This window comes from Pinus tabuliformis, chromosome 5_1 (genome assembly GCF_031772625.1).
Source record: "Pinus tabuliformis cultivar Carrire ecotype Pingquan chromosome 5_1, CPIR1, whole genome shotgun sequence".
Taxonomy (NCBI): domain Eukaryota; kingdom Viridiplantae; phylum Streptophyta; class Pinopsida; order Pinales; family Pinaceae; genus Pinus; species Pinus tabuliformis.
The window spans coordinates 95,201,860-95,223,859 of record NC_142305.1 but is presented as its reverse complement, the minus strand read 5'-3'; the positions used below and the strand labels follow the sequence as shown (position 1 = coordinate 95,223,859).

The 22,000-nt window shown below is 36.6% G+C and overlaps 1 protein-coding gene across 1 annotated transcript; it reads right to left on the bottom strand.

Moving 5' to 3' along the window:
- Positions 1-1,832: 1,832 nt before the first annotated feature.
- Positions 1,833-21,073, bottom strand: LOC149163617 (uncharacterized). Its single transcript, XM_089431788.1, has 3 exons — positions 20,409-21,073; positions 2,898-3,073; positions 1,833-2,708 (listed from the first exon to the last, which is right to left on the bottom strand). The coding sequence occupies exons 1-3, from the start codon at positions 21,024-21,026 to the stop codon at positions 2,201-2,203; spliced, it is 1,302 nt and encodes a 433-aa protein (XP_089287914.1). The 5' UTR covers positions 21,027-21,073; the 3' UTR covers positions 1,833-2,200.
- Between the last annotated feature and the right edge of the window lie 927 nt (positions 21,074-22,000).

The following is a 22,000-nucleotide window of genomic DNA, read 5'->3' as shown; positions in this document are numbered from 1 at the left end:
AGCAAAAAGCCGAAATAATAGAGCTCAAAAACAAATGCAAGCATCTTGAGGAAGTTGTAGATTATATCAAGTCAATCAATCAGAGCCAGCAAGGGAAAACCTCCACTCAGCGAAACAAGAAGCAGTCACCCTCAACACGAGAAGTCAGTCAACCAGTTTTGGTGAAATCTTTTAATTTTATATGTTTTACAACTTTATTTTATTTCTAGGATAGTATGTTCGACGCAAAGTTAGTCAAAGGAATACATAAAAAATTGGTTTCAAGTTTAGAAATAAGGACTCAGCTCCCATTTTCAGCGCTCTACCTGAATCCATTCCCCATCGAATGTAACAAGAGTTTGTTTCTCTCCTTTTTTTTGCAACATAATCAATACCCAACTGTATTGTAAAAAAAAAATGTAAAAAAAACAAATTGAATGTATACCAATTTATTTTAGTTTACACTTTTGTTTTTCTTACCTTCTTTTTAATTACATTTAAAATTTTATTATTATAATTAATTTTAATTTTTTAATTTTTAATATCTTTAGAGCTAAAACAAACCAATATAGGTAGTATAGGTAGATTTACTTAAATGTAATAAGAAACATTATAAGCTAAAACAGATCGGAATACATAGATTTATCTTAAGTTTTTGATTTATTAGTAAAGCAATAATTTTTTTCTAATTTTTTATTAGAAAAAAATGGATAAAAATATTTTTATTGTTTGATTTTTAAGTTAAGGGAACTAGCAACCTCCAGCATGCAAGCCACATATATCAGAAACTTATAGTACAGCTTAGAACCAAGACATCTGGCAACTAACTGAATTGGAGCTCGGATCCTAAACACCAGAACCGAGACATCTGGAGACCATCGGAATTGGAGCTCGGATCCCAAACTCCAACAAGACACATATCCTTCCACTGTTACTATCACCACTCATGTCTCCAGAGACTTAAACCCGGTAAATGGAAACACAAACCATCATCCTTACCACTTAAACTAAACAGCCATTAACAATTAACATATAACACTATTATTCCAATTTTTTTATATTGCTACCTGCCCTACTCAAGTCCAAAAATATATATATTAGAATGTAACGCACATTGCTACCTGCCCTACTCAAGTCCAAAAATATATATATTAGAATGTAGCGCACATTACTCTAGACTGTAAGGCACATTGCTGCCAAAGTGCAAAAATATATGGAAAATGGTCATTCATTATAACATCCCCATTATATTAGAATGTCGCGCACTTAAAGCATCTACGTAACCAACAAGTTACAGACTGCAATTTCAACAGCCAAGTAATTATCTCAATACATAAAACATTAAATAAATAATCACAGATGACAGATACACACCCCTCCTTGTCCGTACTTACAATTATCAAATGTAGAGCTGTGCCCAAGTAGAAACCCCGAAAATAGTCTTTTGTTAAAATTTATAATGGCATGGTTGACAAAACGGTAAACTTTTATCAATTTGATGATTTGAGAGTAAGCATCCTGGCTCATTTAGAAGTCTGAAGTACAACTGATATCATAAAATCTGTGTTCAAAATAGTAAGCAATCAGTGAATTTTCGCAGAGAAAATCCTACACTCCTCAATGGACTCCCAAAACCAGCAATGGACTCCCAAAACCAGCAGGATGCCTGAAAATGGTTTTCTAATGCTCGTGGCTCAATTCCTGATATCATTAAAAAAATTTAACAATTTTGGATGCACTGGATTTTAGCTCTTCTCCAGATCAGGCTCAAATAAAACATCCCAAGTCAGCCTACCATGAAATACTGAAACTCGAAATAATAAACAAGCGGTTTAACAATGTCCGGCATGTGGTAAGAAAACACTAACTTTACCATAAAATACCAGAAGTTGGATGCATTGGATTTTAGTTTTCCAGATCAGAGACTGACATAAAACATCCCAACTCAACCTACCCTGAAACACTGAAACTTGAAATAATAAACAAGTGGTTTAACAAGACCTGGAAGATGATAAGAAAACACTAATTTTACCTTAAAATACCAGAAGTTGAAAACAGTAAAAACAATCAGCTTCGAATTCTAACAGCTAAAATAATATTTTTACCTATTAAAGATCCCCCTAACTGAATTACGTAAGTGCCTGGCGGAAGGATACACCTGCAATAGTGTCATCCCTCATCGTTGCCTCTTTAAACCAGATAAGGTGTCTGTTTTAAGAATCTAAGCATTCAATGGTATGTCAGGCACAGCCCATTCAAAAAACTGACACGCGGCACCTCTTGTAACGGACCAATTACCACAACCGAAAAAAGTCTTTCCACGTCGTGGCCCTGGTTTCTTGACTACACATTTATTGCTAGGAACACCACAGAAGCAGAGTGCCGCTGGGTCCTTCTCTACATCTGTTGTGTTCAACCATGGACCACTATCCAAGCTTTGCCCAGAGCCTTGTGATAACAAGCTTCTACTCACGCCGGTCTTGGGTGGCTCTTGTATGGGCAGTGAGAGCGTTGATCCATTTGCTGAGGCGTATAACATAGAATTAGTAATGGTTAGTTTAATTCCTCGCCTCATAAGATCTAGTAGAAGTCTAGCAGTGTTCTTTGCATCATCCAAACCAGAGTGAGCTCGGCCTTCCCAGATAAGCCCAGCAAACTCCACAGCCCCCTTGAGATTACATCGAAGTTGACCAAATGAATCATAAAAAGGAAGCTTCAAATTAATCCATCTGTAAACCATGGTACAGATTATCACATATGTCAGTTTGAATCCAATTCAGAAAACATGCTTACATCTAATCAATGAAAGATTCTCCAAGTGGAAACAGAGGCAAATCATGTACATCTTAATCCTGTAATACTTCAGTAAAATATATGAAGAATCCAAATGCCATCTGTCAAGGATCAGAGAGAGCTACCTGTTAAAGTAGTTAGGTTTTCGGATCCCTTTCAAGTTGCACTCAGATTCCAACATTACCTTGCAATCCCAATCAGACCAAGTCACAACGGCAAAGTTCGTATTCTTAACTCCTCTTTCCTCCAACCAATTATCATGCATTAGCAAAGCTTCACTCAAAGAAACTCCTCCAAGGACCTAGAAAATAGCTCAACAATAAATCAGCCAAGTGAGTCATATGCTTAATATGGATTTGGCTGTAAGCAGATATAGAGGATGTCATGAAACAAAATGATTTGAAAGACAGGACAACAATGTACCAAACCAATGAGAGCAAGGCTCAATAAAGAACAAACAATTTTAACAATATGGGCTGTAGTAGTTTTAACAATTCTTTTCCTGAATTAATGTTCTGCATCTAGTTCGATCATATAGAACAAGCACAATTTAAAGTTGAAAAAAAAATATGTTTGTAATATTGCCAAGCTTTTCACTGTGGAAAACCATGCAGCATATTTTCAGCCTTATGCATGGGGCAACAGCACCATAACAGCCTTTCACACAGCATGACATTACCATTATCTATTTACAAAATACACCAATGAGAGACTGCATGATCATTAATAATAATAATAATCTCTTTTTAAGATCACATTGAACCAGCATAATTTAGAGTTCAGGAAAAAAAAATGTGTTTGGAATATTGCCAAGCTTTTATCACTGTGGAAAACCTTGCAGCATATTTTCAGCCTTATGCATGGGACAACAACACCATAACATCCTTTCACACTTATATACACACAGCAGGACATTATCAATAATCTATTTACAAAATACACTAATGAGAGACTACATGATCTATAATAATAATAATTTATTTTTAAGATCACAGCCAAGCTACAAACCGAATTGGTGTATGAGACCCCTTGTTTGTGGGACAAAAGACCTGCCTTTGCGCAACGATTTAATTGCTAAAGTCTACAGAGATGTACATACTCTAGCCCTCTGAATTAGAACTTGTAACCTATTATAAGGAAACAGATGCCCTTAACCAATAAATCCATTATAAAAACCATTTGTACTATCATGTAAAGCCAAATTTGAGATCCAATATTTGATTGAAGTTAAGACATCCCAAACAAACTTGTACATCACTTATCAAAGATGATTTTAGTACTCTGTTTGATCTAAAATCCCGAGCAATAGTGTAAAGTTGTGTATACTGGAAACTGGCTTCTAACACACCTTCTCTGCTTAGTAACTTGTCATTATATATGAGAATATGTTTTTGAATTTTGTACATGATATCTACGAGACCGTGGTACTGAATATAGCTGAACTCTATTCATTTGTATCCTGTACAACATATTTTGCTCCAAGCTACCAAGCCAGTTTGAAATTTCAAAACGAATACCCACCAAAAGAATAACATTGTCTTCTGGACATTTCTTACACAGATTCGGATAGGAAGGCAAGCTCTCCCTCTCCCCAAGAGGAGAGATATTGATTTTACAATCAACAATTACTCAATACAGTGTGTTTACTCTAAAGGGATTTTGAACCTGAAGTTTGGAGTGAATCCTACATCACTCATCGTCAGCAATATGCATGCTGTAAAAGAATTCATACAGTTAGTATATGTATTTAAAATAATAGAATGGGAAAACATGTGGAGGGTCAGTTGGCCCACGATTGTAAATTGACATCGTCTGTGCATGATATCTATACTATGGGACAAGAAAAATACAAATTTGAAAAGCAATATTCAATAATGGCAAGAAAGGAAAACTTGGTAAAAGGTAGAAATGAGGAAGTCAAAAATCAAAGCAAAAGGGAGAGGTAAAGGCCCGGGTACGGAGAAAAGAAAGAGGTAAATAAAAATTCCAATTTAGGAGAAATATGTGTAATTCATTTTATTCCGCATAAAATAATATCTGGTTTTCAGGAAGAGCTCAACTTAAATCCATACATCAAAGTTCTTAAGTCTCTTCTCAATCTCAATGGCCTCCGTAACCAGTCTAGAAACGTGATGTTGAGTTTTAGGCTTTTAGCCAAGGCATTTATATTGTCAAACTAATGGCGTGTTTTGTTTTATCAAAATGTTCCACCAAAGCCATATTTTGAGTTCTCTCGAATCTAATGCCGGCAATGTGCTCTCATCTTCTACATTAAGGTCCCTAAGAATCATCACTATCTCTAGGACCTCACTTACCAGTCTGCAAGTGTGATGTTGAGTTTTAGCTAAGACCTTAACATTATCGAAATTTAGGGAGTGTTTTGTTTTGTCAAAGTATTTTGCCAGAGCCATTTTGTTTTGTTTTGTCGAAGTATTTTGCTAGAGCCATTTTTGGAGTTTTATTAAATCTAAAGTCAGCAGTTTGCTCTCACTTCTTGTGTTAAGAGGTGCTCTACAGTATAGAGGAGATGTGTAAATGTTAGATGTAATGTAAGAAAGATTGTAAGTCAACATTTTTCAAATATTTTATTTTCATAAAAGTATGAAGGTATGGTGAGATGTATTGATGTAAACAATGTAACAAATGATGTAACCATATTTAAATTTAATTAATAAACACATAAAAACTTAATACTTACAATAAACTTGTAATATAACAAGATTCATAACCATGAATATTCATCCCATTTTACCATGGATATTATTAGCCCAAAAACCATAACTCATTTCAAAATCAAAATATTTTATAAATATTTTATTTTAATTTTTTTAATAACATTTTTTAAATTAAATCTAAAAAAAAAACATGGATTTGTTTAATAAGCCATAAAAACTTCATATTTACAATAAACTCACAATATAACAAGATTCATAACCATGAATATTCAACCCATTTTGCCATGGATATTATTAACTTATAAATAGGTTTTGTAAAAAGGCATTGTTATTCCAAAATGAAAATATTTTATAAATATTTTGTTTTAATTGTGCCAAGAGTTGCTCTCCAGCATAGTATGTAAGAGATATTGTAATGTCATGTCTTATAAAAATAACCCAATGTTAAAATAAAAAGATATTGTAATGTCATGCCCTATAAATCAATGTTTTAAAATTCCGACTCCGACTCCGACTCAGTATCGACTCGGCCAGCTCGATTTCAATAACTCGGTCGTTGTAAAAAATACATTGAATATTTATTTTTTATAAAAACACATAATTTTAAAGATTTTCATTCATGTTTCCAAACATAGCATTAGAATATAGATGGAAAACAACAAATGATCAAAGTAGGCTCATGAATATATCCATTATATCAAAATGGCACCAGTGCACTGTCCAATACACACACGATGATGATATAGAGATCAAAACAAAAACACATAACCAAGGAAGCTATAAATGGCCTCTACAACAAAAGTCTATGACCAGTACCACTGGCTACCGCTAGAGTTGCCAGCATCATTTAGCTCAGTGTTACTTGAGAGCGAGAGCGAAAGTGGGGAGCGAGAGCGAAAACAAGAGCGGGAGCGACATTTTCAGAAGCTCCTGGTTTGGGAGCGAATCCCGGAGGAGTTCGACAACCAATGTCACTAACATCAAGGTACATAGAGGGATTCGTGCTCTTGATTAAATAAGAGTTCCATACCCTAATACATAACAAAATTCAATGGAAACATTGCAATCCTCCAATCCTGAAATCCTGAAAAATTGATAAGTCCGCTGGATTTTGAATGAAATCTAAAATTCTACTTTCTCCATATGAAATCCAATGAGGAAGGAACCACTCTCAAAAGTCCTGAGTCATTTCATGGTAATGTTAAAAATTTAAATAAAAGGATGAAAATGAAGATTAAGGAGAGTGTCACTTTTACTTTAAGAATTTAACATTACCATGAAATTTGGATAGCATATCAATACTAGGAGAGGGGAATGGCCCCAAATAGCACTTCACCAATTTAGAAAACACCTTGGAGTCCCCAACAATCAACTAAATGTTAAAAAGTTGAAAAAAATTAGAAAAATCATTGCTTTTTTGGGTGACTGGCCGGATTTAATGACTCGGCCGAGTAGATGCGGAAACGGCCGGGTTGACCGAGTCATGCAATAACTCGGCCGAGTCAGTGATGACTCAGCCTCCCGAACTGGTTTTTCTGCCGAGTCATAAAATTCTTCAATGACTTGGATCAACTCGGCCGTTTCGAATTCGATTCGGCCGAATTTTAAAATAGTGCTATAAACATTTTGACAATGTCAAAATAAATAAAAGAAAAATAACCCAATGTTAAAATAAAAATTCTACGTTATTGTTTTTTTAATCAATTTTTGCTGGGTATTTAAGGTAAATTTGAAATAAAAATAACCCTATATTAAAATAATAATAAAAAATTACGTTATTATTTTTTTAATTAATTTTTGTTGGGTAGTTAAAGTAAACTTGACTTGGTCAAGTTATCAGTGGTTTTTGAGCCCAGAGTTTATGAAAACCCATAGTATTGCCCATGGTATTCATGTGGAATATAGTCTATTTAAAGGGGGAATTAAACCAACCTAGATCCATCTTAACTCCAAATCTACAAAGCACCGAGAGGGATCAAATCTTTTTGCATCTTAAGATATTTGGATCTAAGCTGGTATAAAACAGCTCGATATTGATTTTGTCAATTGTAATATGTGAAATCAAAAACAAAGAGACACAAAAAAAAATAAGAAAGAAGAGGTTGCTTGGTTATCGAGCGATGCAATGTCTCATTACAAGGTAGGAGAAAGAACAGATTACATAACCCGTAAACACGTGATCTTTTAACGAAAACAATTATTAACTCATGATTACATCATTTATGTAAAGACTCTAACTATATCTCAATTACATGTCTAAAGTATGCCTGACTCCTAATGACGACCATCATATCTAACACCCTCCCATAGTGGTCATATTATATAAGTTTGCTACTTCCAAAACAAAAAATCTTTAGACAAGCAATATGTTTGCAGCTCACTCTAAAACTGGAAGTGCACTGTACCGTGTAGCTCACTCTAAAATTCAGTGCACTGTACCGTGTAAGGTTGATGAAAGACAAATCACGTCACCATCCTTTTGTTTGACCATGGGCTCACCAACTAGATGACAGCTGGCCTTAGCTGAATAGTCGGGCTTCCAACCATCAATGTAGCCATTGGCTTGTTACCCAAACTCAACTCCTCATCTTGATGTCTTAGCATAACAAAGTTTTGCTCTTTCATCTAAGGAAGCATCAACCCACTTCACTACTACATCTTGATCCTCTCTAGGATCTTCCTCTCTTCATGAAAATCAGCAGATAAGGCATATTGAATCTATTGCATAACTTCTTTTCTCCGAGTTCTTTCCTATAACCGTCGACTAGTCAAAACAAACCCTCTGCTTCCCATAGTTTTAGAAACCAGCGATTTTTAACTGGTAACTGGTCAAACTGGACGGTCAGGAGGTTCCAGGCATCTAACCAGCCAATGAATTTGATTTTGGGACCGGTTAGTACCAGTTAAGTGTACCTAACCACTACCAAGCCGTCCAAACCAACTGGTGCCGCTAAAAACCAGGATAATTCATTAAAGGTGCACATGGCAAGGACGATGACCCACAGGCGGTGTTTTTAGGTGGTTTCTAAGGAAACCTTAGGGAGTCTCCCTCCAAAATCTGCCACCCTAAACTCATAAAAGCAGCATTGAGCTCCTTTTTTCCTCACTTCTCATTTCCAGTTTTTGTCAGCATATGAGAGCTTGGAGAGTTTCGAAACAGCACTAAGGTTTGCAGCAACAGCAGCAAGTTTAGAGGTTCATTCTCATCTTCAAGCTGTCTAGGGGAGTTGGCATCTTTGGGAGGAAGCTTTGGCAGCTGGTTTCCATTTCAAAGTATGATTTTGCTCTTCTAAAATTCCAGCGGTTTTAATTTTCCTTTCTTTTAAGTAAAAAACAGCCTCTCTTTGTAGACTAAATCTGTCTCTTTCGTTTTCAAATTTATCATAGGCTTTGAATTTTAATAAGTTGCATTTTTTTTCTATTTACAGATATCTTTCCCTTCAAATCTGAAATTTCATCGCCCACCATGTCCCCAAAAGCCAAAGATGCTGCATGGATTCATTACGATGTTGTTGATGGAAAAATGTTGTGCAAATATTGCAAGCACCCAATGGGAGGGGGGTATCAATAGGTTGAAACAACACTTCACTGATATAAAAGACCAAGTAACCCCATGTGCTGCACCAGAATAGCTTGAAAAGTTTGCAAATTTTGAGGCAAAGGGCAGGGAAAAGGCCATACAATCAGAAGTTACAAGCAAAAGTTAGATAAGTGATCATGTTTGATCAGTGATTTGTAGTAGGCCAGCTTGAGTTGTAGCATTGTTTTGGACTCTACAGTCCATTTTAAGCCTCACTGATATGTATTTTATTGATGATATGTGTTGCACTCGATGTCATTTTAATATATGCACCCTTACATGGTATATAGATGAGCACACATTACATATTTTGTCTCTAATAGTTTGAAATCTATATATATATATATATATTAAAAAATAATTATTTCATGTACTTTTTTCAATTCCAGATGATTGAATTTGGTTTGATCTATAGTTTGATCCAGTTCCAATTCCAACCCCAGTTTGATAGGTGGCCCGGTTCGATACCCAGTTCCATTTTTTAAAACTATGCTTCTTCCATGCCAATAGCAATCACCATTTTCTCTTTTTGTCAACAATAAAACTAGTATTATTAGTAAAGCCAACATCTATGAGTGGACTACGTTTCAATTTCCAATTAACAAAAAGTAAAAGTTCCTATGAACCAGACACACACAAACCGATTACCTCATATTCCTTTCCTTCAACTATGTATTCTTCTCTGCCACTCAAGACCGTAAATCATGGTTAAATATATACTCAACAAAATCAATATACCAATTTTTAAATCAACACTCTAGATAACATTCATGTTTTTCCTTTCCCCTCGAATTGTGCTTTTAAGACTACTTTTCACACCACTGTTCCCAATATGCTTCTTTCACCTATATTTCTGCAAAAGGCTTTTAGTCCAAGGGTTATAGTCAAGGTCTCAACTAAAATTTCATATAAAGGGGTAGGCATTTTAAAATAATTATTACCATGTCTTCTTCATACATCTTTAATTTTCAGTAAGTGATCCTGAAGAGACTCATATTCCTCCATCTTTATTGAAAACAACAATTCATTAAAAAGAAATCTCTACCCTGAATTCACTACTATGTCTTAGTGATTGAGAGCCTCATTGATGTATCAATTTCAATAACAGCAACAGTCTAAACTGACCATTCTGAAACTCCTAGTGATAAAAGTAACTTCTATCACAAACACAATCACTCGTTACTTTGTTAATCAAGTTTCATAAAATAGTTATGCTTTCAAAATCATTCTACACCGAAACGATCATCTAAGTGCTAAAAACATTTACTCCAAAATCATATATACTTAGATAAACACCCTTCCACCAATTCTAAAATGTAGACACTTGAAAATCTGAGAATTAAAAAATAGAGTTACTAGTAGCTCCTTCATATACCCTTTCCTCTACAAAGGCTTGATAAGCAACCTCATCCGATTCACTCACATTAGATGCATGTTTTTTTGGGTTGGCTCTTGGGTCAATTTCTCTGATTGGATCCATAAAGCAATTCATGTGGATTCCTTAGACCTGCCCAAATATATAATCTGTTTGATAAGTATGACCAATTGTGTATCTCAGCTCTTACCTAACTCTTCTTGTACCTGCACAATATGATTCCCTACTCTACTGGTGATGATTTATCTTCTGAAAATATGTGCCCTTGACTTCATATTTATTATTGGCCCTATGACCCATGTGCCCTAGTGACCTTCCATGGCTCACTCCACTGTGCTTACACATCTTCTCCTACAGACTATTGTAGGACATCCAATCTTATACAGCCTTCTCTATCACAAACAGAGACAGGTGCAACCATGCTCAAAGAACCTCGATCCTCTCTGCTACCAGTACGTGGCAACTTTATTGACCACGAAATAGACCTCAATTCAGCAATGAACTGCCCCTAAAATGTAGCCAAGCCTACAACTAACTTACTACATCTCACATGCTTCTCCAATCCATGATTCACTTTAACAGTTATTGCTTGGAAACTTTATAAATATTTATCAAGTAATAAAACATAATTGCTCTCAAGGACGTAATTTCTCTCAAGGACGTCACCTTGAATTTCGAAACAAAATACCTCTAAAGGTCAGCTTGCCATTCTATCCAACATCAGTTTCATGTGTGTTTGCAGTACCTCAACGGCTTCTTTGAGCACAACAATCTCTTGGCTCCTTCACCCACTTCCACTATGTGGCTTTGATACCATGTCAAATTAACACATAATGTAGCTCTACTAACATAACAAATTAACACATAATATCATAAAGAGAAATACACAAGAACAAGAGAGAATAAACTGTTTTTTTATTGAGTGATTGCACTGAGAAGCAAGCTGAATTCTACAACCCTATATGAAGAAAGGTGCATTCTACAACCCAGTATAGATGACATGTTAGCATCCATGCTTATTAATCAAAGTAGACAAAGCATTAAAATCCATTTTATATATATATATATATATATATATATTATAAAAAGAATACCAAGCATTAATAAAGACAAAAACATGTACACACTACAGTCTACACACGCGCACACACAAAATCTAGCATAAATCCATCTTAGTTCTTATCTCTAGAGATTTGTATTTTGATTTATTTTTTAAAACTCTCATTGCTTGAAAGATCCAAAGTTAAGATGGATCTACATTGATTGCATATGGAGAAAGCAGAGTACAGTGTGTAACTTCCAAATATCTAATATTTTAAAAAAATACATTTATTAACTCATCATTAAGTTACTTTTATTATGTAGAATCTAAGCCTTTATTACATGTCAAAAGTACACTCAAATCCTAATTATGACCATAATATCTAACTATTCGTATAGTTAAAGAACCTTCCATATCGATTTTGTCCTTTCTGAGTCTTGCCAGGATCAATAAGCAAGCCCTCCCAAGGAGAAACAGGACAAAAGCATCAAATAGAATGGCAAGCTACACAGAAATTCATATTTACTTTTCTGTGATGAAGTTACTAAAGGAAAAAATTAGCTTAGGTCAGATATTGTAAGTTTAGTTATTTAGGAAATAGTAATACTGAAGCGGTGCTTGTAACTTTGTCTAGCATAGTTTTTCCATATCATGTAAAGCATAAGTTGTTGTACTGTTGTCCCCACCATCACGACTTCTTTAGTCCTGTGTAACTTTGCAACCTTCTGCTGGAAGCATAGGGTGAAATTATGGCACCTTGCTTGAGGCCTATGAAATGAAGGTCTGAATTGTGTTTTCTCATGTATCTGTGTCTGACGAAAAAGGAGATATGCTTATTTACTTGGTGATAACAATTTAGGAATGCCTGATGTGATTCAGAGTGCGACAAGCATAAAAGATCCCCGTTTCTTTAATAGGACTCAAATTTGTGCAACTTTCTAAAGTGGCCCACAAAGCAGAATAAGAAATCTGAAGAGATGTAGTCCCCCGTACAAAAAACACCGGTTGAGGATTATGCAACTAATGGGTGCTGAGCAGGCAGTCATAGAGGTGGTAACTCGTTGACGTTTGGAGGAATACCATCCATGTTATGACATGCACATCAAGATAGTTAGAAACTCGAATAAAATCATCAAAGGCAGCAGTTGGCAGTTTAGAGGTTCAAAAGATCTTCGTATGTTAGAAGTGTTAGGCTAGAATCTAGATGGTCTAAAGTGTTTGCTCTTTATAAATATATTATATGTACAAGAACAATCTCTACATTTCTTGACAAATTCATGTTGGTGAAGGATGTTGTATGTAAATCTTCCTTTTCATTAATTCCCAGTAATAAACCAACAATGCAACTGTATGGGTAGCATAATAATAATAATAATCTAATTTCAAGGTCACGGCCAAGCCAAACACCAAATTGGTGTATAAGACAATATCTGAAGCAATCTATTGTAGGCATCAACATTGCCATCTCTTCTTACACAGACTTCCATTTTAAATACTGGACATAAACTGCCAAAACCACACACATTGCTGGGTAATGCTATAACTAGCAGGACTCCATTTTAACTCTGAATCTATTCAGCACCGAAAGGGATAAAATAAAGCAGGTACAAACCTCTTGGCACTTAAGAGATCCTGAGTTAAGAAGGATCTATTCTAGTTTATTTTTGACATTGTCAGACATCAATTTTTTCTCATTTTCGCTTTTCCCACCCACCCACACAACACATCTCTTCCAGGCTGTGCTGTAAAGTACACCTTGATTCTCTTGGTGCAAAGAATATGAAGACGTCACTGATCTTGAATATGAGAGCTTCCTCCCATTTAGGAGATCTACCTCTGTCCAAAGGATCACCTTTTGTTTACCCGCATGGTAATACTTACTGCAAGTTTGATCATTGAGAGAATAAATAAACTGCCAGCTGAGCATTCGAACACAGCTATATTGAGCTTCATTTTTAATGTCTCCTCCAAAAGCTCTGCACCTTCGTCAACTATGAACAAATGGACATTGAGAATATAATGGCTATAACTTCTAAATATTATAACCTCCTATTTTAATGCTTCTCTCATGTTAAGCGTTAAAAGAACATTACAATGTATTAATTTTCCACTTCAAACAGAAATAAAATGAGAGATATTTGGAGGGCATTTCAGATTAGTAGTCATACTCATTTCCCAAAAAAGCTGAAACCTCACACGGCAACTAGGACCAGATAGTTTTCGACAGATTTTTACTTCCAGGCATGAATGGAATGAAACTCTACAATACAGCTAAGGTGGGCCTGAAGAGAATAGGTATTGCAAAGCAATCAACCAAATATTGAATACTCTGCGACTACATTAATATCTGGATTCTGGAATCAGCATAGGGTGCCTCTGTTGTGGATGAAGCATTGAATAAACTGATAGTGCTAATACATAAAATCTTGAATGAGTGGGAAGTTAATGTAAATATTGATGTCATTGTATAGTTACCAAGTGTCAAGTCATTCAATGTATCATAAAACAGTATTGTACTAAAATGTACTTATCACGTTATTTATTAAATATTGTATGGAGTCTATTTGATCCTAGTGTCTAGTTTGTATTTCTAACACGGCATCATAACTGAGGAGTTAGACTGCCAAGCCCAGGCTCCTGGTGCTTAAAGCTCGTTAAAGGAGATAATTTGCTTCATCATTGCGAAGAGGATCCTAAGGCCCTAGCAGAATTTCCAGATAACAAGTCGAAAGAGGAGGCCTCCTTTGTAAGCTTGGTTAACTAAGGCACGATTTTGGGCATAAATTCACTTGTGCCGTAGCCTTACCCTGTTGAAGATATGCAAACATTCTATGTGCAGAATTTCCAGATAACAAGTCAAAAAAGGAGGCCTCCATTGTAAGCTTAGTTAACTAAGGCATGATTTTGCGAATAAATTCACTTGTGCCCTAGCCTGACCCTGTTGAAGATATGCAAACATTCTACGTGTTTAAAAGTCTGTGTAATCAGCTATGAAGACTATTTTTGTTTTCAGGTCAATGTTTTCTTAAGTCATTTTCCTTTGAACTCTAACTCAGTTTCTTCAGTATGAACATTTTAGTTTTTTGGACAGGTCATGGGAAGCTGCTACAAGTAATCCTGAGAATTTGGCATAACTTCTGAGCAAGATCTGAAGCCTGTTTGGGCCTTCCATGGTGCAGATCTACTGCAAGTCTGCAACTATAGCCCTTACAGCTTTGCAAAAGTTTGCATATTGTTCAACATATCTGAGAATGTTGTGGCATCATCTCACCTAGCATTTCTACAGTCTTAACCACGGCCCATCTGCAAAACTTCATGTTGTTTTTCCATCTTGAACCCTGCATTGCGTCCTGCCAGCATTCTCATCAAGGATGACTTTGCTAGCAAGAAAGCCCAGCCAAATCCCTCCCTCGTCAAATATACACTGGTTGATTTCTTTAAATTGTTATTTTTGAACTCATAAACAATGAACTGAAAATAATATTCACTACCGACCCCACCCCACCCCCTGCCAACAAAATCATTTTACAACATAAAGTATCGGAAGGAATTGTAAAAGTCAAAAAAGGGGAAAATGAGAAAAATCAAAAGTTAATAGGAAAAAAACATGAAAAGAAAGCCCAAAGAAATCTTCTGATTTCTTCCTTGAGGTGGAAGAATTTTTCCCAGGTACAAAGGGAGAATATTATTTTTTACTCGTGGGACCCTATTAGTACTCTTTGGAGCAGATCCTTTGCTCAGACTTCATAATGCGGTCGATAAACTTGGAATTTAAGCTTACATGCCAAAACTAGAATGTGGAAGCAAAAACCGGAAGATGTGCTTCATAGTTCATAACATTTGGACACATGGTGTCATGGACACCTATGAAACTTCAAGCTTCCTCAGACTTATGGTGAATTACTAAGAGTGATAAAATGGAAACCAAATAAGATAATGAGAAGGAAAATGGAAACCAAATAAGATAATGAGAAGGAAATGGATTTATAAGTCAGATGAAGCTCCAGGCCTCATAGGCATCCATCTGTCAAATGAGTTTCTGTTCCATATTCAAAAATAAGGTACACTCTTAATAAGAGATTCTCAAAACCTAATTAGGAATAAGTTATTCAGTTTGAGAACCAGCTGATGTGATTGGATCTGCATGAATTTGACCACACTGAAGATTACTTGGCCCAGCTCAATGCACTTCAACAGCAACTGGGAAGCATGTTCTCCAAAATCTGCATGCTCCATATGAGTTATTTGTTTCCAATGACTACAGAAGATTTGATTGGTAATGTTGCTCTTATGGATTTCAGTACTTTTTGTAAAGCTTTGATTGAAGAACAAATAATTTTAAGAGGCATAATAGTAGTTCCCAAGCGGACTCACAGCATCAAGCACGGCACTGAGAAAGAAACCATGTTGCTATAGCAGCAAACTGGGGCATTCCTCAAGATCCATGCCTTAAGCAGCTGAAGGACCTTCATTAGAAAATCAAGGAGTTTACTATGTCCAATCATTAGCAAAAATGATCTTGAAAACCTTGCATGTAAATAGTTCTAAAGCCTTGCCTGACAGAATCCTTCCAGATGTTGGACTGTTGACTCTGGTTATACTCATATTGTTAGGGAGGTTTCACTGTATATACTGACAGAAATTGTGAGGAGAATATCTATATCAAAAATAATAAAACTCTATTTGTGGTACCAGTAACATTAAAGTTGAATATTCCGGATCCGGGTGTCTCAATCAGTCTCACCACTTGCTCAATGACCGGATGACAGAGCCCTCCATTTGGCGTCCTTCAACCCTAGCGCGTTTAATCCATTTGTGGTACCAGTAACATTAAAGTTGAATATTCCGGATCCGGGTGTCTCAATCAGTCTCACCACTTGCTCAATGACCGGATGACAGAGCCCTCCATTTGGCGTCCCTCATTAAGATCTGCCTCTCGTAGCAACTCCACATGCATGGAATCAATGCCTGCTCAAACGTCTCTCACAGCATATCTACTCCTCACAACATGCTCACCATCTGGAATTTCCCTCCTCCCTCCCCGGCTTCCTCGCATAACGTCTGGCCTCTCCCGCCTACCTGCTCTGCTCCTGCAACCACTAATACCGTTGTGCCTCCTGCACATCCCACACAAATCCCAATTGCTCCATCATGAGTCGCAAACGAGAAAGAGTCTGTCGTGCTGGCCGTGGAAGGGGAAGAGGCCACCTGCCCACCACCCCTGTTGCTGACAAAGAATGGGCTCTATATGACAGCATCATTCCTGCTCACATCCAGCGCCAGGTCATCGAATTAGAAGCCGAGGAGGCTTGCCATGGGTGAAACGCACTCTAGGCGCTCCGCAACCTTCTTGCCCATCGTCTCCTTGCTCAGGAATGAGAAAAATCCAGGGCAACTAACTGGATTGCTAAACTCTCTACTATCAATAGTCACACCACCACATCCCTCCGCTGCCTCTCCAGCGACATAGGCATTAATTTCCCTTCTAACATCCCCCCTTCCTCCTCCCCCAGCCCTTCGACCTCCTCCCCTGTTCCTCTTGGCTCGGTATCCCCTTCCACCATCTTGTCAACTGGTGGTCGTCCCTCTCCAGCATGAGGACAGCAGGAAGCAATAGAACCTCCAGAGGATGCTCAGCCAACGGCTCCCAAGCTCTCCCCTCCTCATTCCAGTCTGCATGGGTGCTACACCATTGAAGAATTGCCTGCAGGAGCGGCCAATGCTAACCCTCTCAGCGATGGACGAGATCAACCACAACAGGTTAATGTTTATCTTGGCCTTTGCGGTGCCAGCTAAGTTCAACAGGTTCATCATTCGCTCCAACACAGTTCGTTTTGGAATTTTGTTTGCTCTGCAATGTTAGTTAAACAGTGACTTTATTCCTCCATCTATTGCTAATCTCTAGTTTTGTTTTTCTCATGCACTGTAATGGTTCTGAATTGTAAACTTTTGTAAAAAACCAGTTTCACCTACCAGAGGCAGAAAACCTCGATGGGTGATGGCCCCCCAAGCCTGTTTTCCTGTACTCTATGTAATTTTCTCTGTTAATATAATGTGATCTATTTGTCAACAACAACAACAAAAAAACATTAAAGTTGGATATGATATCAAAAATTATGTTTATCATGTCCAATTTTGATATAACCCATAGTGGTAATGAGGTTGAATTTTGGCATAACTGTTTTATTGTGAAAAACATTTGAAACAGGTTTAATGTTTGTAGAAAATCCACGAAATTCTGATCTGCTAATATGAGCAATCTGAAATATAATTGCTTCTCAAATAAACACAGAATTTCTCTACTAAACTTTGCAGCGCAATAGGAACAGAAATAACTAAAATTCAAGACAACTGAGAAAACCATCTGCTTGTTGAGAATATTACTGGTAGAAACTGAGGAATGATCTCTTCCAATACAACTTTGTTTTCAATAGAGAATACACCCTTCTCCCTGTCTTGATTAGGCTTGAAAAACACGCTAGTTGTAGCTTGATTTTCTCCCTAAATCCCCTGCACAATAGGTGCTCCTATTAAATGGGAGTTTCCTCCTATTTCTATGTGCACTACCCAAGGGAGCTCTTCCTCACAATAATTCTGTGCAAAAGTTTCTTTTGCACACTCTTTCTCACAAGCTCAACACAACCTTGTGTGTACTCCTATTGCTTTGTCTCACCGGCCCATGCTCACAAAACAATGAGTAACAATGTGTCTTCGCTCCTCCTTTTAAAGCAATTCAAATGGCTAAGTTTAGCAAATTTCTAATTAAGGAATGATTTTGTGATTGATTGAGTTAGCATGAGATAACTGCTCATGCAACTTGTCCTATCTCTTGAGACTCAACCACAAGTTCTTTTCCTCAATTAACTCGCACTAGAAGACTGATAACTCGGCCTTCCACTTTGACACATTAGTTAACTGCTTCATGAACACTACCTAATTTTTCAGAACACGTCCTACTTTTTAGGAATTAGCTCCTAACTCATAGGAACTCGTGCATGCTGAAGGAGAAACTCGTTGTGGTTCCTTTTGAGTAAGGCACAAGTCAAGGAACCCTTTCTCGCTATTATTTTCAACAATGTTGTGGGTATTTACTATTGGCTATGCTAATGTCAGTGTGAAACTGCATAAGTTCACTGAGTTTTACTTGAACTAATTCCTGCTAAGATTTTCATGCTTTTGTTGCTCATACTAATGAAGGGGGTTGCTTGAGCTGCTTGTGACATGAAAGATTGAGTCAAAGTTGCTTGAGTTGCTTGTGGCATGAAAGATTGGCATTTGTTGCTTGTGAATATTGATCACTACTTCCTTACTAGTTGCTTCAATAGTTCTCAATGAGATCCTAACCTTTATGAAAAACATGTTGATTGTGAAATCCTCATATTCTTCCTATATGTAGATGGTTTTATCCTTATGAGAATTGTGTCCATGATCCTTGATATGAATAAGAAACTTATGCGTACATTTGAAGTGAAAGTATTAGGCATTTTGCACTATTTTCTCAGCATTCGTAATTTGAAACTTGATGATGGAATTGTCATTTCAGTCCAAGTAAGCTCTTTATCTTGTGAAAAGTTTAAGCATGGACGAATGCAAACCTTTCCCTACCCCTTTCCATTCTAGAACTAAATACTGCTACATGTACCTCCCTTAAGGTAGCTGCCACTTTGTATGGCTTTCAGGCAGTCTCATATATTAGACTTAGAGCAGATTGAATATCGCTTTTTTTAAATACATACAAATTTGAAAGACTGGTTACAAATCAATTTGGCATCCAGCACTCTTATGGGGGTAAGACTATCTTGGTTAGATACACCAAAACTCAGATTGGAATACAGATCAGGATGAACAGAAGTCTGCTTAAAGTTATGCACATTTTCTTGGCCCAGGGCCTGTTGCTTGCTTGAGTAATAAATAGTCTATGGTTTATATCTTCCATGGAGGCCAAATACAGAGTTATTGTCACAACTAAACAGAAGGCAGTGTGGATCAGAAATTATTGGATGAACTTGGACTTTGTCAGGAGCAGCCAATTTCAGTACAATGTAATAACCAAGATGTCATTCTGCTTGCTCACCACCCAGTGTACCATTAGATAATGGGCCAAGCACATAGAGGTTCATCAGCATTACATTACAGTTCATCCATGACTAGATCATTCATTTGGAGTAATGCTGCACTAAGGACCAAATTGCAGACATCTTGACCAAGCCTTTGGTACTCATCACTTATTATATTTAATATATTTGCATATTTGTTTAAATAAGTTTTGACAAAAGCCAAGCTTGTCAAATTCCATTCTTCTTGGGATGAAGGAAGTTGTGATTAAAGGGGGATAACTGAAATGTCCCTTGCTTCCAGGTCAATCTTAAAGGGGGTGTAAGCTAATATAATTGATCTTGACATAGTGGGATATGGTTGTTAATATTAATTTACACAATGAATGAGTGGTCACATCTTTTTCTGTATTAAAAAGGGTTCTTGTACTGCATAGTACTTATGAAGCTCAGTATATCTGCATCTTCGAGTAAATATTGTGTTGTCTATTTGATCCTACTGTCTAATTTCTATACATCATAATTCCTCATTAAACATCAATGTGTCCTCCAATTTGTTTTAGTCTCATGCCCCTCTTCTTGGGGCAAACGGGATATATATAATTGGATACAGACCAGATTAAGCTTGCGATAAAATCCTGTGGAAGAACAGCCGGTTACTTCAGAAGAGTCAGCCTCTCTGAAAAAATTATAAAGAAATTCATGTCAAAGAATAAAGAAACCATGTGTATTCTGCCCAACAATATTAGAAAAAGTTTGTACTGAAATCTTCAAGGTTCATACATAAAATAAAGACTTTAAACAAAAATCTTAACAGATAGAAAAAAAGAACTTCAAAAGATTCAGTAATATTTGATGCATTCAAAAAGAAAGTGCACATGGATAAAGCTCAAAAGCTATCCAAACTCACCTGGCTTTGTTGAATGCCAGTAAGATCCTTGCAGAAATCAGTCAGTATAGGATGATAAACAGGTTTAATGTAAGTATGAAAATGCCCCTCCATTCTTCCTGTCATGCCATTAACTAGAACAGAAGGAAATTCAATTATCTCTTGTGGACTAAGACGTGTACCCACGTCACAAGTTGCCTCAAAATCAATCACAACGAAGTACTGAAAATCTTGGAGTTGAAGTTCCTGTGTATTCCCTTGAGGATGCAGTTTGAAAGGTAGTTGCAGTTCCGGGGCATTCCCTTGAGGTTGCAGTTTAAAAGGTACATTCTGAAGACTGCTTCCTGGTGGTACCATGTAGTCCCAATTCCTTTGACTAATAAGTCCCTGCTTCAATGTATGTGCTGGGTACGTATGAAAACTGAAAGCTTGTGGAAAGTACACAGGGGCATCTGGTACACTCAAAGATATTGCCTTTATATAACCTTCATTGAAAGGTAGTACATATCCATGGGGATTTAGTACACTGTCAGAATCTGGTATGCCACATGAAAACAAATCTCTCTCACTCTTTATTGTTGTGCAAACTCCAGCAGTGCCATAAAAGTTAAAACCTGCAATTCTATTTGGTGACCACATTATAGGAACCTCGTGGTTCCTTATAATTTGTTCTGCATTATCATGGAGAAAAAGTTAGAACACATCAGCCAGAAAAACAATTATTTAATACTGTATATTCCTAAGTCTAACCTAGTGACATATCATATCTTTATGTTTAGGTTTTGTAGATGGGAGTTTGGGCATCACATCCTTTTGATTTTTGTTAGTCTGCTTCTGTGGGCTGTTTTTCATTCTCGACTTTTGATTTTGAAGGTGTTTTTTTGGCAATTCTGGCTTTCCTCAGAGTGGTACTCGGTCTGGCAATTAGAGAACTCTGGGCTTGTCTCTTACTCAAGCCTGGAAAACTTTGACTTATCCTATTATATTTGTTTGCTCAAGGGATTCCTTTTGGATGTTTGCAATGTATACTCCATTAGGGCAATTATGGGAGCTTTGGGATATGGATTACCAAGAAGTTCCGTAAATGCACAAAGTTTTGTGCAGGCATGAAGACTTCATTAACAGCAATAGGACATCTATATTCTGGTAACATCTAAGGCCCATGAAAAATGAGCACCAGTGCATTAGAATAAAATGGCTATTAGATAAAAATAAAAACAATACAATGCCAGAATCTCACAAAAGAAATAATAAAAAGAATTTGACTCTTGCAACACTTGCTAACTTCTGTTTGCCATTTTGACTGTAAATGAAGATTATAGAAGTGCTCAGAACCACTTATGTTGCATGCTTCAAGATATCCTAAGTTAAAACCTAGGTTAACAAAGAAAATCCTCCATAAGCTGCATACATATGATAAGTCAGTGCTCCAAGTACTCTGGATGTAACAAATTTAAGGATGTTCAGTTTTGAACTGGTGATTTTGGGCAAATTTTTAAAGTCATGAGTGATCTAATTATAAATTACAATTTACTTGCATCAAAGCAAAGCAAACAAATTAAACAAAACTGAAAACCTGCAGCATTGTACATTGGATGCAAAGAGGTACACCT